The 16,494-nt window shown below is 56.1% G+C and overlaps 1 protein-coding gene across 1 annotated transcript; it reads left to right on the forward strand.

The window, feature by feature from the left end:
- Positions 1-225: 225 nt before the first annotated feature.
- On the forward strand, positions 226-14,645 carry MAP1S (microtubule associated protein 1S). The gene is made up of 7 exons (XM_043975877.1): positions 226-432; positions 4,648-4,749; positions 8,131-8,213; positions 8,769-8,909; positions 9,665-12,371; positions 12,894-13,129; positions 14,136-14,645. Exons 1-7 carry the CDS (start codon positions 261-263, stop codon positions 14,289-14,291), a joined length of 3,597 nt encoding a protein of 1,198 aa, XP_043831812.1. The 5' UTR covers positions 226-260; the 3' UTR covers positions 14,292-14,645.
- Positions 14,646-16,494: the final 1,849 nt, after the last annotated feature.

Raw genomic sequence — 16,494 nt, forward strand, 5'->3', positions numbered from 1 at the left:
CCCCTCCGGACCCCACCAATCTATCCAGCTCTATCCATCCAAGACCCTCCACCCATCTAGAGGCCCCTTTAAGGAAGGGGCGGAGCCTAAGTCTTTCCCCACCCCTGACGCTCCGCTGGTTGGCTACCGATGACATCACTGGGCGGGGCGGCGAGGGGGCCGGGGGGAGCACTTAGGGCGGGCTCGGACCGGCGGGAGGGGTAAGTGGGGGGGGGACGGAGAGATAGTCTGCTCCGGACGTCACGGCCCCGGGGCTGAAGATGGCGGCGGCGGCGGTGGCGGGGCCGGCGATCCCGGGGCGGCTGCAGCCCCAGCCCGAGCCCCAGCCCCCAGCCCCGGCGGGCGGAAGCCGCTGCTCGCTGCTGGTCATCGTGGGTGGCGAGTGCGCCCGGCCGGGCCTGCTCCGCCCGGTACTGGCCCAGCTAGAGAGAGGTGAGCCCGGCCCAGCCCGGCCAGGCTGCATTCACTGGGCGCTTGGAGATCCTCCTGGGGTGGGGTGCGCTTGGAGACCCTCCTTCTGGGGGGGTGGAGGGATGCGTTTGGAGATCCTCCTCCTGGGGGAGGATGCTCTTGGAAACTGCGGGGGGGGTGAGCTTGGAGACCCCCGCTTGGGGGGGGGGTTGCGTTTGGAGACCCCCCCTTCGGGGCAGTTTGCGCTTGGACAGCTTGGGGGTAGGGTGCACATGGAGAGCCTCCTCTTGGGGGTGGGGTGCACATGGAGGTCTTCTTAGGCGCACTTGGAAATCCTCCTCCTGGGGGTTTGCGCTTGGGGATCCTCCTGGAGGTCTTGCTTGGGAGTTCCTCGTGGGCACGCTTGGAAATCCGGGGGCGGGGCGCGGGGCTCGGGGAGGGGGGTGGTGCCCCAGTGCGCTTGGAGATCCCCTTGGGCGTTCTTGGAGGTCACTCCACCCACCTCCCCTGTACCCTAGAGGCCGCTCCCCTTCCTGGCCCCCGGGGCCCCTAAGGAGCGAAGGTGGGGTCGGTTGGGCCAGGCTGGGCTGGGCCTGGCCGGGCTTTTCCTCTAGCCTGCCTGGGCAGCTGGGGAAGGAAGGAGGCCGTAGTTCCGTTATTTGGGAGGAGGCTGGGAGGGAGGTGCCCTGGGATGGAGGAATCGGGAAAGCTGGGTCCTAGTCCCAGCAATACCACTATCTCCTGTGCGGCACCTCAAAACCCAGCTTCCTCTTTGTGGGCCTCAGTTTCCCCTTCTCAATTCTGACATTCTGTATAGGGAAGCAACATTGGGTTTCCACGCGTGCAGAGGCAGTTTTTTGCCTTTTTGTATTCCCCATGCTTCACACAGTGCATGGCATAGGGTAGGTGCTTGAACGTTTGTTGGCAGTGATTAAAAAGCTGCTCCAAGAGTCTCCCATGTGTCTGGCTGGTGATACAAATAAAGGCCAAAAATCAGTCTTTCTTCTCATGGAGAGTTCATAGTTAGGGATTCAAAACTTTGGGGTTTGGACCCTAGGTTTTGAGCAGGGATGAGACCTTAAAGGGCATTTAGTTCAGCTCCCTTGTATTGCAGAGGTAGACCCCCATCGTTGAGCACTTAATAGCCTTGTGACCACCAGAGCTTCCCCGTCTGTAAAATGGGCATGGGTCTGCCCCAGACTAGCAAGTCTGGTCTCTGGACCTGTCTCCACTATAGTCCTTGGACTCTCTTAGAGCCCATGTGAGGAACAGATGAAAGAGCTTCATCAGCTGGAAAACACCCTAGGAATATTGTTTTATGGAAGGAGGGATTGATGCCTTCCCTTGATTGGGGGTGGGGAGGGGAGTCCTGACCTTGACCCTTCACAAATGAGGTAATATTTGGAAGGTTCCGCCTCTGGTAACAAAACTAACCGACTGATTGTGAAGAAAGGAAGAAGAAAAAAACCAACCCTGCCCACCTCCAAGAGACCAGGGTCAGAGGCTCTTCCATAGGGTGGGAGGGAAGCTTGGCCCTGGCACAGGAGAAACCACACCTGAGAATCCATTTCCTAAGGCTACCCACAATACTAATTGCTGGGGTGGAGCTGGAGGAGACCAGACCCTGCCCTGCCCTGCCCTGCCTTGCCTTGCCTTGCCCTATGGGGGGTTTGGCACTGGCTCCCTCAGTGAGTCACAGCTGTAAGGTGGAAGGCAGCTGTGGATGCTGCTTCCCGGGTGCAGAACAGAGGGCCGAGAAGGGGCTGAAGAATAAGCATAGCTTGTGCTAAGAAGTCCTTTGGAATACGTTTGCCCCCGCAGTCAATCTGCCTTGTTACACCCTGACCTTCGGGGGCCTGGGCAGCAGTTTTTCATCTCTGTCTCTCTCTTGTGCTGTGCCCATGTCCTTGTAGACACGTTCTTGGAAGAATTAAATTGTTAAGTACAGACAGTCTGGGTTGGGAGGGTCCTTGGTCTCTAAGCATTTAGTTTGTGCTTACAGAATGCTGAACTTGGTGCTGGGCATGCAGAGAAAAGCCCTGCTCTCAAGGAGCATACATTAGAATGAGCAAGACGAGTGTCTCTGACAGAGTAGATGAAGGTGTTCATGTGATCCTGAAAGAATTCCAGAGAGGGAAGAGTCTTAGAACACAGAAGGTCAGAGCTGGGAGGGCCCTTAGAACTTAGAATGTCAGAGCTAGGAGGGACCTTAGAACCTGGAATGTCAGAGCTAGGAGGACCCTTAGAACCCAAGATGTCAGAGCTGGGAGGGCCTTAGAACCTAGAATGTCACAGCTGGAAGGGCCTCAGAACTTAGGATGGCAGAGCTGGAAGGACCTTAGAACCCAGCTGAGGGGGCCTTAGAACCCAGGATGGCAGAGACAGGAGGGCCCTTAGAACAGAGAATGTCAATTATGAGAGGAGCATGAATACATAAAGAACTGGGCCCTTTATCCCAGTCTCCAGGGTAAGAGAACTCAGCAGCAGCCTAGCCTATCTCCATATGTTTGGTGGGGGAGGAAATGCAGCAATCTTGTTCCTGGCTCTGTGGCCTCCTATAGCAGGAGAAGATGAAACATAGATGGATATAGACCCAGAAGCCTGGGGATGTGGGCTGTGAGGGTGAGCCTTCATCAGAGATTCCAAGGGTTGGGGATTGTGGGGAGGAAGAATTCTCTGCATGAGGTAGCTATCCATTTTTGTCTCTACACCTAATGATGTAATTGAGCAAGGCCTTCCTTTCCGGGCCTCAGTTTCTCTTCCTGTAAAATGAGATTGGATCAACTGGATTGCTCCCAGTTCTGACATTCTCAGTTTAAAAAAAAAAAATTACTGATATCTTTTGGTTTTCCATCTCTTACATTTCCCGATGTATTCCTCACTCCTCCCACCTAGTTCCCTAACATGTCTTTCAAAAGAGGACTGGGAATGATGGAAAAAGCTGTGCTATATGATTGTAGTGGAATGGTCTTGTGCTACAGGAAATGACAAACAGGATGATCCCCCCAAAACCTGGAAAGACTAATGAACATCGATGTATAGTGAAGTGAGCAGAGCTAGGAGGACATTGTGCATAGCGACAGCAGTATTGTTCAATGAACAATTGTGAATGACTTAACTACTCTCAGCAGTGCAATGATCCAAGACAATCCCAAGGAACTAATGAGGAAGCTTACTATGCACCCCTATAGAAAGAACTGATAAAAAGAACACTTGTGGATTGTACATATATAACCTGGTTGTGATCTTGTGGAGGGGGGAGGAAAGGGAGGAAGAGAGGGAGAAAAAATTGGAACCTTAAATCTTATGAAAATTAATGTTGAAAACTACCCTTACATGTAACTGGAAAAAATAAAATAAATGTTTGTTGCTTAAAAAAAAAAAAAGAGGACTGGGAGGAGGGAGGGATGGTGGTGGTGCTAAACAACAGTTTAGCAAAACTGATAAAAAAAAAAAGTCAGGCATTATCTGTAGTGTTCCACACCCAAAGTCCACCTCTGCAAAAAAGGGAGGTGCTGCTCCTATCTCCCCTTTGAGGCCAAGCTTGGGCATTATCATTTCTGAGCATTCACTTTCAGAAGTTTGATTCTTTCCATTCCTATTGTTGTAGTCTTTGTGCCGTTTCCCCGCTCTGGTTACTTCCCCGCTCTGTATTCTTCATATTCATGTCTTACTGCGTAGTGATATTCATCACATTCACCTACAACAGTTTGTATAAGTCATTCCCCAAGTGATGGCTGTCTCTATGCTCCTACAAAAAAGGGCCTCTGTCAGTCCTTTGGTGTGTCTGGGACCTTTCTTTGAATACATTGACCTCCATGGGGTACTTGCCTAGCAGTGGAATGTCTGGGTCAAAGGGGAGGGACACTTTCTTAGCCTGGCTTCCTTGGAATAATTACAGATTGCTTTCCTGGATGGTGGGGCCAATTCACATCTCCACCAGTAGTCATGAATATTGTTGGCCAAGAGGCCAGTCCAGCTCTGATATTCTTTGTTCTAAAGCATATACTTCCTCATCTCCAGCGCTGATGTTCTAGCTTTAATGGGCCACCTTGCCCCCTTAGACGAGAAGAGGATTTGAAGTTTTCTTGTGTATTAGGGATAGGAAGAGGCCTGGAATTCATCTTTCAGTAAGATTTGTTTCTGAGAGTCCTCCAGACTGGCCTCTTGGAGATGCCGAAGAGGGCATTCTAGGAAGGGCAGCCAGAGTAACATTCTGTCTCCTCTCCACAACAGGGATCCGGTCTTGGGACGTCGACCCGGGAATTTGTAACCTGGATGAGCAGCTGAAAATATTTGTGTCCCGTCACTCAGCCACGTTCTCCAGCATTGTGAAAGGTGAGGGCCTAGGACTGGGTTCTGGGATGAGACAGAGGTAGAGAGAGATGGAGAGAGAAAGAGAGAGAGAGACCCTTAAAGAGAGAGACACAGACAGACAGAGACAGAGATACAGAGAGATAGAGGCAGAGACGGCGGCGGGTGTGTGTGTGTGTGTGTGTGTGTGTGTGTGTGTGTGTGTGTGTCCTTTAAAGAGAGGTGACCCTTAGAGAGAAAGAGAACTCAACCACATGAGCATGTGTGTGGGTGTCTATGTGTGCGCGCATATTAGGGGCCACAAACCCTAACTTCCCTGCTCTCCTCTTTGGGTTTCTGGCCTCACTCCTCTTAGGCTGTGAATACTTCAGCTTCGACCCTTGGCCCTGTTAGAGGGCAGAATCTGTACAACAAATTCAGTTGTGAGTGCCACACTTTAGGAAGGAGATGAATAGTTTGGAGATGATACCAGAGAGGACAGGCAGGATGGCAAAGGGCTTCTGGTCCTAGTTATTTGAGAATCAGCTGAAGGAACTAAGAGGGTTTAGCCCAGGGGGCTAAGGGGCAAGGTCAGGGGCTACTGCACAGCCAGACTGTTCGAAGGTATTTGCAAGTTTGTCCTGTGGAGGAAGAATTAGATGATCTGTTTAGGAAGCCTGATAGAGGAAGGAGCAGAGGACCAGAGAGGGTAAGGCATCTGGGAAGGTCACACAGGCAGGAAGTACCTGTGCCAGAATAACAAAAAGTCCCTGTGAATCATTTTAGGCAGCGAGAGGTTCCTCTTGGGTCAGGATGATGTCAGATCAGGTATCCTGCTGGGCCCGGGTGGGCGGATGGATGGAGGTGGGGACCCCAGATGGTAGTTTCCCTGGGAATGAAAAACCTTGCACAGGGTTAGTTGGAGTCTTCAATATGATGGCTATGGGAAAAGCAACAACAACAGCAAGCGTGCAATGGGAGGACTAGAGTTTGAGCCTGATTCTACTTCCTCCCTGTGTGACTAACCAGTCACCTTTCCTGGGCCTCGATGTCCTTGTCTGTAAATTGTGACCTTTGCATGGTATTTGAAGATGTACAAAATGCTTTGCACATGGTTTCTCATTCGAGAGTTATGATCCTGCTGTGGTTTAGGTGCTGTGGGGTTTATTACCTTGCCATTTTCTAGGTGAGGCTCCAAGAAGCCCCGGGGGTCACACAGCTGGGAAGTGTCAGAAGCAGGGATTTGAACTCCAAGCCCAGGCCTCCCTCTCCACTACCTGACTTCACATGTACCTGTGAACACTAGCAAACCTCCAAGTTTATTTTTGTTTTTGTTTTGTTTTGTGGGGAAATGAGGGTTAAGTGACGTGCCCAGGGTCACACAGCTAGTAAGTGTCAAGTGTCTGAAGCCACATTTGAACTCAGGTACTCCTGAATCCAGGGCTGGTGCTCTATCCACTGCACCACCTAGCTGCCCCCAGGGACTGTCTTTTAACCTCTTTTTGTATCCCTAGCATTTGGGGAGGTGCCTGGCACATAGTAGGAACTTAATTGATATTTATCCGTTGATTGGAATGCTCTGCCTCTCCTCGGAGACTGTTTAGTCCCTTCCTTCTACAGGAGCCTCTCCCCAGCTGCTGGGGCCTTTGTCCCCAAGGTTATGTGCCCCGTGGCACATAGTATACCCAGACGTGTGCATGATTGGTCCCTGCCTAGAATGTAAACTCCTTGAGGCTGGGGCACTCTCTCCCCTTTTTGTGTTCTTGGAGCCTGGTCCATCATTGGCTTGTTGCTTCATTCATTCATCCCTGTGGGACCTGGGAGAGGTCAGTTGGCTTTTGTGGGCCTCCTATGAGGGGGCTGGACTAGGTGGCCTCCCTCTCAGCTGTGATCCTGTGTCTGAGCCTCTGCCCACTCTTTCCCGTCCCTTACACAGAGAGGGGAGGGAGCTGGGAGGCAGGGCCCCAAGAGACCAGAGGCAGAGCTGACGTCAGAGCTTTTCTCCTCCCTCTCCTTTGACTCCCCCATCAGCGCCCCAGGGACCGGGGCACCTGTCCCTTCAGTCTTCCCTCACAATAGCCTATCTCATCAGGATTTCTGCCCCTCAGAAGGCCCTGGTAGCCGGCCCTGAGGGGCATCAGAGGGCAGCTGGCCTGGCTAGTGATGATGTAACCAAGTTTTCCAGGCCCCAGGCACTGGTCCCTGCACTGATCCCAGAGCAGCTGGGAACACCAAAGCCCTGAGACCTGGATGCCCTGTGGCTGGCACTTAGCTCTCCCTTTCCTCCCTTGATATCTGGAGTGGGTGGTGAAGGAGGGGGAAGAGTAGTTGCCGAGAGCTGCCGGAGTGTTTGCTGAGTGGGTGTCTGGCATGGACTTGGCCATGGGAGAGGCAGGAGAACCTGGCTCTTTGCCTCACACCCTCAGTGACTAGACAGAAGGCCCGGCCTTGAGATAACGTGACTGTGTAGGGGCAGCTAGGTGGCGCAGTAGATAGAGCACTGGCCCTGGAGTCAGGAGTACCTGAGTTCAAATCCAGCCTCAGACACTTAACACTTACTGGGCAAGTCACTTAACCCCAGTTGCCTCACCAAAAAGAAAGAAAGAAAGAAAGAAAGAAAGAAAGAAAGAAAGAAAGAAAGAAAGAAAGAAAGAAAGAAAGAAAGAAAGAAAGAAAGAGAGAAAGAGAGAAAGAGAGAAAGAGAGAAAGAGAGAAAGAGAGAAAGAGATAAGGCAACTGTGGAGACTCCTTCCACCCCTGGCCCCATACCATTGCCCCTGCCCAGTGAGGATGGGCCCCCGGTCCTTGATCCCATGGCCAGGTAGAGGCAGGGAGAAACAGGCCTGCTCTCCCTTTCCTAGCCAGTGGGAAGGAAGTGTCGTCTCTTGCATTGTCTTGTTGAGCCCCAGCTTCCTGTCCTGAATCTGCAGGCCAGCTGGCTGGGGGACAAATCCAGCTTCAGTTGGAGGTGATTTGGGGGAAGGGGAGGGGGATAATGGCCCTGTCTTCCGCCCCTTCCCCTCCCTACAAGGGTCTGAGTCTCACCCTCCGACTAGTGACACTCAAGTCACAGACATCCTGTGTCCTGAGGTCCCTCCCCGTCCTTGATGCTGTGTTCCAGCAGCCCTCCCTGATTTGGCATCCTGGGTTCTAAGGGTCCTCTCAGCTCTGATATCCTGCATTCTAAAGACCCTCCCAGCTCTAACATTCTGTGTTCTAAGGGACCTTCCTGATTTGGCATCCCGAGTTCTAAGGGTCCTCTCAGGTCTAACATTGTGTGTTCTAAGGTCCCTCCCAGTTCAGTCATTCTGTGTTCTAAGACATCCCCCCTCTCTAGCTCAATGTGTTCTAAGGGCCCTCCCAACTCTAACATTCTGTGTTCTAAGGACCCTCCCAGTTCTGACATCCTGTGTTCTATAATTCCAGGTCAAAGGAGCCTCCACCACCGGGGAGAAGAACTAGAAACCTTGGTGCTGCTGAACCCTTCAGACAAGTCCCTAGTCGATGAGGTAGGCACTGGAGTGGGGCCTGTAGCGAGTTGGGAGGGCTAACCTCTAGGAGTTCCTGTCCATGAGAGGGGGCTGGCGCTGGGAAGATTTGTCCCCCTGCCTCCTCCAACTTTCTCTTCCCCTCCCTGTTCCTAAACGTGCCAGTTTCCCATCAATTGGCAGTCAGTAAGGCTTTATTAAGCATCGTCTCTGTGCCAAACACTAGGGCTACAAAGAAAGAAGGGACCCTGCCCTCCAAGAGCTCACCCCCCAGGGGAGACAACATGGGGAAAGCTGGGGTATATGAGATCTAGGCAGTGTGTGTAGAGAGTAGTCGCAGAGGGGATGCTCTAGCACCAGGGGCAAGGAGGAGAGGAGAGGAGGGACCCCATGATGCCAACTTCATTCCCATCTCAGTCCCTTTGACCCCCTTCCTTCCCTGGAGCATGTCTGATCATCTCCGCCCATGGAGCGTGGAACATCAGAGCAGGGAGAGCCATGGAGTTTCAGAGGGTAGGAGGGCCCTAGTGGGCATGTGCTGACTCACTTGTCCTCCCTGTGCTGACCCTGCCCCAGCTGCGTAACCTGCTCCTGGAGCCTTCCTATCATAAGCTGCTGGTGCTGGCTGGTCCCTACGTGGAAGAGACGGGGGAGCTCCTGCTGCAAACGGGCGGCTTCTCCCCCCGGCACTTCTTCCAGATCCTGTCGGATAAAGAGGTGAGCCGACCTTGGCCCCTGGCTGGGGGGAGTGCGAGGAGCGGGGGTGGGTGGGGGTCATGGGGGGGCAGGAGGCTTCCCACTCTGCTCCTCCTCCCCTCTAGTTGTGACCAGAGAGTCACTGCCAGAGGAGGGCTGGACGGGCCCATGTGGGCCCACCCCTTGCTGGGACTGGTCCCTTTTCTGGGCTTCATGTTCCTCTATCCTCCTGAGAGCCTAGCAGGCCTGTGGTCTCACCCAATGGGGAGAAGGGGAGGGATGGGGCCTTGGATAGAAGGCCTGGGTGGGTGTGGGGGTAATTAGACAATCAGACAGAACCTCCCAGGCCGGGGCTGGGGGAGGAGGGGATGGAAGATTTGGGAACAAACAAAGAGGGAAAAGAAGCAGGATCCCATGGGCCACCAGGGCTCCTCCTAAGTCTCTGAGTCCTGTGTACCCGAATTCCTCATTCAGAACAGTTGTGCCCTGGACTCTTCTGGCCCTTGGTCAGGGAAGGAGCATAAGCCTCTTCTGGCCATGTGGTCTTGGGCCTCTCACTTCCCTCTCTGAGGCCAGTGATCTTCACACCGTCAGGGTTTTGCTAGCCCTGAAGTGCTCTGGTTTTTAAGTGACCTGTCTGAGGTCCTTTGGTGAAAGAGGGGCTGAGTCAGGATTTGAATCTAGGGTTCCCACGTTGCTCCAGATGCAGCGAGGTCCTGGCAGAGGGTCTCAGCCCCTCCTCCAGATGCAGCCTCATACTCGCCCCCTTCCCCTAGATTGAGGACCTCCGGAGCTCTGCACCTTCCTCGGCCCTTCCAACACTCACCATCACCTGCCCTGACTTTGGGGAGTGGGCATACCCTGGATTGGATGGGTCTGGCCTCCAAGACTTTGTACAGCTCCAACTGAATCCCCCCGGGCGCCGGCCGGAGTCGGAAGGGCTTCGAGAGTTCCTGGAGTATGTGGCCGAGTCCCTGGAGCCTCCCTCGCCCTTTGACCTGCTGGAGCCCCCCTCCACGGCAGGATTCCTAAAGATCTCTCGGCCTTGCTGCTACGTCTTCCCCGGTGGACTGGGCGACGCTGCCTTTTTTGCCGTCAATGGGTTCACCGTGCTGGTGAATGGCGGCTCTAGTGCCCGATCCAGCTTTTGGAAGCTGGTGAGGCACCTGGACCGTGTGGACGCGGTGCTGGCGACCCGGGCCGACAGCCTGCCAGGCATCAACAGCCTTCTCCGGAGGAAGCTGGCAGAGCGGGATGAGGAGGCTGCGGGAGTGGTCTCTGGAGGCGGGCGAGGGAGTGAAGACTGGCTCCGGCACCTCATTTCCCCTGACCTGGGCGTGGTCTTCCTCAACACTGGGGAGCGGCGACCCGTGTGGGGGGATGACGAGGCCGGCTTGGCCCTGGGCTACCTGGAGCGGCTGGGCATCATGCCCACGCCCCTGTGCCGAGGCCCGGTGCCCTCTGAGCCCATGGTGTTGTTCCTGAAGATGGGCGTGGGCCGGCTGGACATGTATGTGCTTCACCCACCACGGGCTGGTACTGGCCGGGAGTCTGCCCTGCCAAGCCTGGCGGCCTCAGCCTGTGCCCTGCTGGTATGGCACCCTGCCAGCCCCACAGAGAAGATCGTGCGTGTCCTTTTCCCCGGCTGCACCCCGCAGAGCCGGCTCCTCGAGGGGCTGGCCAAACTGCAGCACCTGACTTTTCTCCGACAGCCGGTGGTGACCCCCCAGGACCTGGAGGCCCCGGCGCCAGGCCCAGGCCGGGCAGAGAGCAAGGAAAGCCTGCGCTCTGTCTCCAGGAGCAGCCTGACTGATGGCGCCCGACCAGCCAGGACTGAGAGGAAGGAGGCCAAACCAGCCACTGCCAGAGAAAGGCCCCGGGGCCCGGGGGAGGAAGTTCCCAAGCCTGGCAAGGAGCGGAGCCTCCCAACTAAGAAAGATGGAGTTCGGGGGGAGGCCCCAGTGCGTAAAGAAGAGAAGAAGATCAGCCGGAAAGAGGAGGGGGCCCCCAAGAAAGAACCCCGGGCAGAGGGGAAGCTCAAGGCCGACTCCCTCAAGAAGGACTCCAGAGCAGAAGATAAGAAAGCGGGGGTCACCAGGACGGCCAGTCGCCGGACGACCTCGGCAGTGGCTGAGCAGCCCCTGCCCTCCCGCCCCGGGAGCATCCGGAGGAGCAACATCCACCCCACCCCCAAGGGTCCTGACAAGAGCCACACTCGGGCACCCCTGAAGGATCCTGGAACCTCCAAGTCAGGCACTTCCAAAAGCAGGGAAGCAGCCCGGACCCCGGGCCCTGGGGGTGACTCTGCCCCAGAAGGCGAGAGCCCATCCGTCTTCCGCTGTACCGACGGCTGTCCCTCTTCCACCCCAGGCTCCCCGTCCCCCCTGGCCAAGACACCCCCTGGCGAGCAAAGCCTGGAGCTGGGCCTGGGCTTGACTCCTCCTTTGGAGGGGCTGATGAACCACGTTGGGGAAGCTGGTGAGGATGGAGGAGGTGGCGGCAGCTCAGAGGAGAAGACCCTGGAGCTGATGTCTCCAGCCAGCTCAGTGGCCCCCACACCCTCCCCTGCCGGCCCCCGGAGGCCCCCAGAGGGCGCGGAGCGGCTGGCCCTGAGCCCCTTCCGTGAGGCTGCCCCTGACGTCTCTCCCACGGTCACCACGCCCTCACTGCCAGCAGAGGTGGGCTCCCCACACTCCACAGAGGTGGATGAGTCCTTGTCAGTCTCCTTTGAGCAGGTGCTGCCCCCCACAGTGGCAGCGGGTGATGTGGAGCCCAGCAAGGTGGGGCTGAGCCTCCCACTAAGGGCGCCAGCCATGCGGGCACCACGCTCGGCCTCGCCCCATGATGTGGACCTGTGCCTGGTGTCCCCCTGCGAGTTCGAGCACCCCAAGTCAGCCCTTTCTCCTGGAGGCCTACCCAGCCCCCGGGACATCTCCAATGACAGCAGTGCCCGCTCCCAGGAGCTGGCCCACGGGCACCGAGGGAGCTCAGGTCGCCCTGAGGAGACCCCACCCACTTCGGTGAGCGAGTCACTGCCCACCCTCTCGGACTCAGACCCCCCACCCACGGCAGAAGATGGGCCCTCGCTGGCCCCGGACTCGGAGGAGGAGGACACGGAGAACTATGGCCCTGCCAGGGATCCCCTGCCTGCCCCCATGAAAGACCCACCCCCCCTGCCCGCCCAGCCAGGCATCTGCATGGTGGATCCTGAGACACTCCCCGCCGACCATCTCAAACGCCGCGAAACTGCCAGCCGGGCCTCCTCCCGCAAGGCTCCCTCCCGGACAGGCCCTAGCCCGGGGCCTGCCAAGGCTGCCCCTGGGTCAGACCCCAAAGCCAAGGGGCCTCTTAGCCACACCCTTAGCAGTACCAGAAGTGGACCCACGGACAGAGGGCCCCGACTGAGCACTGATGCCAAGGCAAGCTTGACCGGGCGTGGCGTGAGCAGTGCTGGGGCCAAGACGGGTCCCCGAGGTGTATCAGGTGAGTACCTACTCTTTGAGGTGGGGAGGAGGCTAGGATGAGAAGGAGAGGGCCCCCGGAATGGGAATCCCCTTAAAGAACAGGGGGTACTTGTTTCTAGAGCTCCTGGGGGCTTGGACAGGCTGTGGATGGGCCTCGGTCACCAACAGGACAGACCAGGAGCCATGTGTCAGCCCACGAACCATAGGGAGCTATCAGGATGGGGCTGGACCCTGTGCCAAAGGCTGTGGGAGGAAAAGGTCCTGGGGGTGGTCCCGCCAGTGGCCTCTGCTGTTCTGGGAGGGTAGATGGGAGGGGCCTTCAGGCAGGAGCCTCAGGATGGCCCAGAGAGAGGGCCGGCCCTTCCGGCAGCAGCGCCCCCGACCCCTGTGCTCAGATCGGTGGCCTGGGTTCACCCCCCCCCCCCCCCCGTGAGCCTGGAACCCAGACTCCTCACCCTGGGGAAGGTGGTAGCCCTGAGTGGGAGGGAGCAGGGAGCATCCAATGAATCAGGGTCACCATGGATCAGTTCTCTTTCCGCAGGGTCAATTCCAGGCCGAGCAGGCAGTTGTACCGTCCCCCCGGGACCCCCCATCTACCTGGACCTGGCTTATCTGCCAGGTGGGGCCAGTGCCCGCTCTGTGGATGAGGAGTTTTTCCGGAGAGTTCGAGCCCTCTGCTATGTGATCAGTGGCCATGACCAGGGCAAAGAGGAGGCCATGAGGGGCATCTTGGATGCGCTGCTGTCCGGGAAGGAATGCTGGGAAGCAGGTCTCCAGGTGGGCATGGAGGGGCTTCCTGTGCCTGCTCTTGGGCTGGCCTGAAACAGGGGCGGGGAGGCAGGGATGCTCCAGGGAAGACCTTTGGCCTGGTCTTCAGGGTGCTTATGGGCCAGTGGTGGTGATGACCGTGATAACTCACATTTATGTCAAATCCCAAGGAAGGAGGAGTTCTTTACCAGGGATCCACAGCCCCTGTGTGCGTGCACATGTGTACGTGTTGTGTGCATGTGTGTATACACGTGTATATACATACATATTTCCTTTGGAATTTGATGCCACCGTTGCTCATGGCAGAGAACAGAAGGATGGGAGCCCCAAGAGCTTGAAACTATGGGCCTTGATGTTCTCTCCAATCTCTTCCTGTTCTAAAACCTCCCGCTGAGAATTCCAGGCCCGGGCTCTTTTCCTGCTGTACCCCGCCCCCCCAGATTTGTGTTTGCAAAAATAGCTAGGGAGAGATTGGATTGGGGTAATTTTGCAGAATACTGCCTCTGGTATTTAGAGGTGAGGGGCAATCAAGGAAGGCTTCCAGGAGGAGGACTTTGAAGGATACATGAGATTTGGGTACAGGTGGAGGCCCCTCTGGGCAGAATGGGAAAACAGAACCAACAAAGAGATGTGCAGCCCCGAATGAGCTTGGGATGGATTCACTGTGGTCCCTGGAGGCCACCTGCACTAAGATTTGAGCCCAAGGTTAGAGACAGAAAGGTGATGAGAGAAGTTTGGGATTTATATGGAAGCCTTGAATGCCAGGAGAAGTAGATGGGAGAGAGTTGGGTAGGGAAAGAAATGACCAAGCCAGGAAGTAAGTCCCAGTCTTGGTGCTTGAGGATGATCCGACTTCCCTCCCCTGGCCCAGCAGTGGGATGTGTCTACACTGTGTTGCTGGCAGTGAGGAGAACATTCACTGTCTTTCCCCTGGTCCTCCTTTGGCTCCCGGGGCCTCTGTTTGAGAGGCCCCCCGTGCCAGGGCATGCCCCTCAGGCCCTCTCTCTGTCTCTAGGTGACCCTCATCCCTACGTTCGACTCCCTGGCCATGCATGAGTGGTACCAGGAGACGCATGGGCGACAGCAGGACCTCGGCATCACCGTGCTTGGCAGCAACAGTACCGTGGCCATGCAGGACGAGACCTTCCCCGCCTGCAAGGTGGAGTTCTAGCCCTTCCCTGGCCACCTCTGACCCTCACCAGCACATGTGTGTGTACATACATGGGCACACATAGAGTCACACACCTGGATGCTCATGTGTGCACAGATACATCCTGGCACACGTGTGCGCACACACACATCCAGGCACCACTGAGCCTTGGGCCAGAGACATAGCCCAACTACCCTCTCCCTGGGGGTGGGCAAAGGGAATTGGAGGTCAGGTCCCAGACTTTAGGAGGGGCCTCAGGACCTCCTACCCCACCCACCCCCCCAGCCCCCCACCAATTCCCTCACATATCCAGGTTGTCTGTCTGCCCAACTTCACTGACACAGCATTAAAAGGAGCTTCACTTCCTGCTCCACCCTCAGCCTGTCCTGGCTCCTTTCTGGGGACTGTAGAGAGGTGGGGCCGTGAGGGGCGAAGGCCAAGTCTGGGGACTAGGTGCTTGGGGAGGGAGAGGCCTAGGTCAGATCCAGGAGGAGCACGAGAATATAGAATGTCAGAGCTGGGAGGGCCCTTAGAACACAGGATGTCAGAGCTGGGAGGGCCCTTAGAACACAGGATGTCAGAGCTGGGAGGGCCCTTAGAATACGGATGTCAGAGCTGGGGGGGCCCCTAGAACACAGTATGTCAGAGCTGGGAGGGCCCCTAGAACACAGGATGTCAGAGCTGGGAGGGCCCTTAGAACACAGGATGTCAGAGCTGGGAGGGCCCTTAGAACACAGGATGTCAGAGCTGGGAGGGCCCTTAGAACACAGGATGTCAGAGCTGGGAGGGCCCTTAGAACACAGGATGTCAGAGCTGGGAGGGCCCTTAGAACACTAGTCAGAGATAGGAGGTTCCTTAAGGTACAGAATGTTATTGGGCAGGGACTTGATAACATTGGACATCAGGGCTGGGAGGACCCTTAGGACATAGAATTCGATGCCTAGAAGAGACCTTGCAGTGTGGATCATAGACTCTGAGCTGGGAACAACCATGCACTGTCATACAACAAACTTTTAAGTGCTGGGTGTGTGCTGTGCGAGGCACCACAGAAATATAAAGTGTCAACAGGACAAGGCCCCAGGCTTCCAGGGGGTCTTACCCGAGTCATGAGATAAGACAAGAGACATCAATCACTTGCATGTAAAATAATTCAGGATGGGGACACACAGGGCCGAGGTTGTGTGCAAGGTCTAAAGGGGAAGAGTCTTCTGGAATGGGGTGCCCTTGGCCCCATAGGACAGAACCAGGAGCAGGGAACCAAGGCTGGGCATTGCCAGGAGGCCCATGTGGGCTTGAGATCAAGCTGAGCTTCCTAACCATCAGAGCTGCCTCGTGGTACAGGGGCCTGCTTCAGGAGGGCCTCCAAGCAAGGGAGGACCCCACATGAGCTTCGCCCACATGGCCTCCTTCCCTCCCCTTCTCCGTTGTGTTGTAGTGGGTACACCTTTGGAGCTCCGTTAGCCTAGGGGTTCCCTGAGGTCCCCTCTCCCTCTCAAATTTGGGGATTCTGGACCAGGAAATCAGGGGAGGCTTCCTGGAGGAGGTGGCATTTCAGTTGGTCTGTAAAGGATAGGGGGAAATCAAATCAATGAAGGGGGTAAGAGGACATTGCAGGCATAAGAATCATCATAAGCAGAGGCTCAAAAGGAGAAGTTTGTGGTACATTGAGGCACGCATGTGGCAGCCACGTAGGTGGCTCTTGGTAATTGTTGACTGACTGCTGGTGGTCGGGCTTGGGTAAAGCATAGAGTGCTGCATTAGGAAGCTGATGAATGTTGTGGAGTGGGGAGGAGGAGGAATTAAACAACATCTGTGAGAAAAGTCATTTATGCAGCTGTAGAGAGGATGGGTTGGAGGCAAGGAGTGAAGGGAGGCAGGAGCCAGGCAGGATTTGGGGCGATGGAAGTCTGTGCCCCAGTCGGGGCCATGGGAAAAGAGGGGAGGGGGGCAGGTGTGAGCGATGTGTGTTAGGGAAAGTGGATGGGGTCGGGGTGGGGCCTGAGAATTGTATGGAAGGGGCAGAGAGAGGGGACAACCAGAACCCCACCTCCCCTATCCCCAATTGCAGGCCCGGGAGACACGGCAAAGGGCAGTGGCAGAAACAGAAACAGCAGCAGCAGATTGGAGAGGAAGGAACCAGATGGGACAATAGATCTGGGGGGTTGGGGGGCCTGGGTTTGGAGTGTGGCACTGTGTGAGGATACTGAGCCACTTGGGCCCTCAG

The sequence above is a fragment of the Dromiciops gliroides genome, chromosome 1 (assembly GCF_019393635.1).
Source record: "Dromiciops gliroides isolate mDroGli1 chromosome 1, mDroGli1.pri, whole genome shotgun sequence".
Classification (NCBI taxonomy): domain Eukaryota; kingdom Metazoa; phylum Chordata; class Mammalia; order Microbiotheria; family Microbiotheriidae; genus Dromiciops; species Dromiciops gliroides.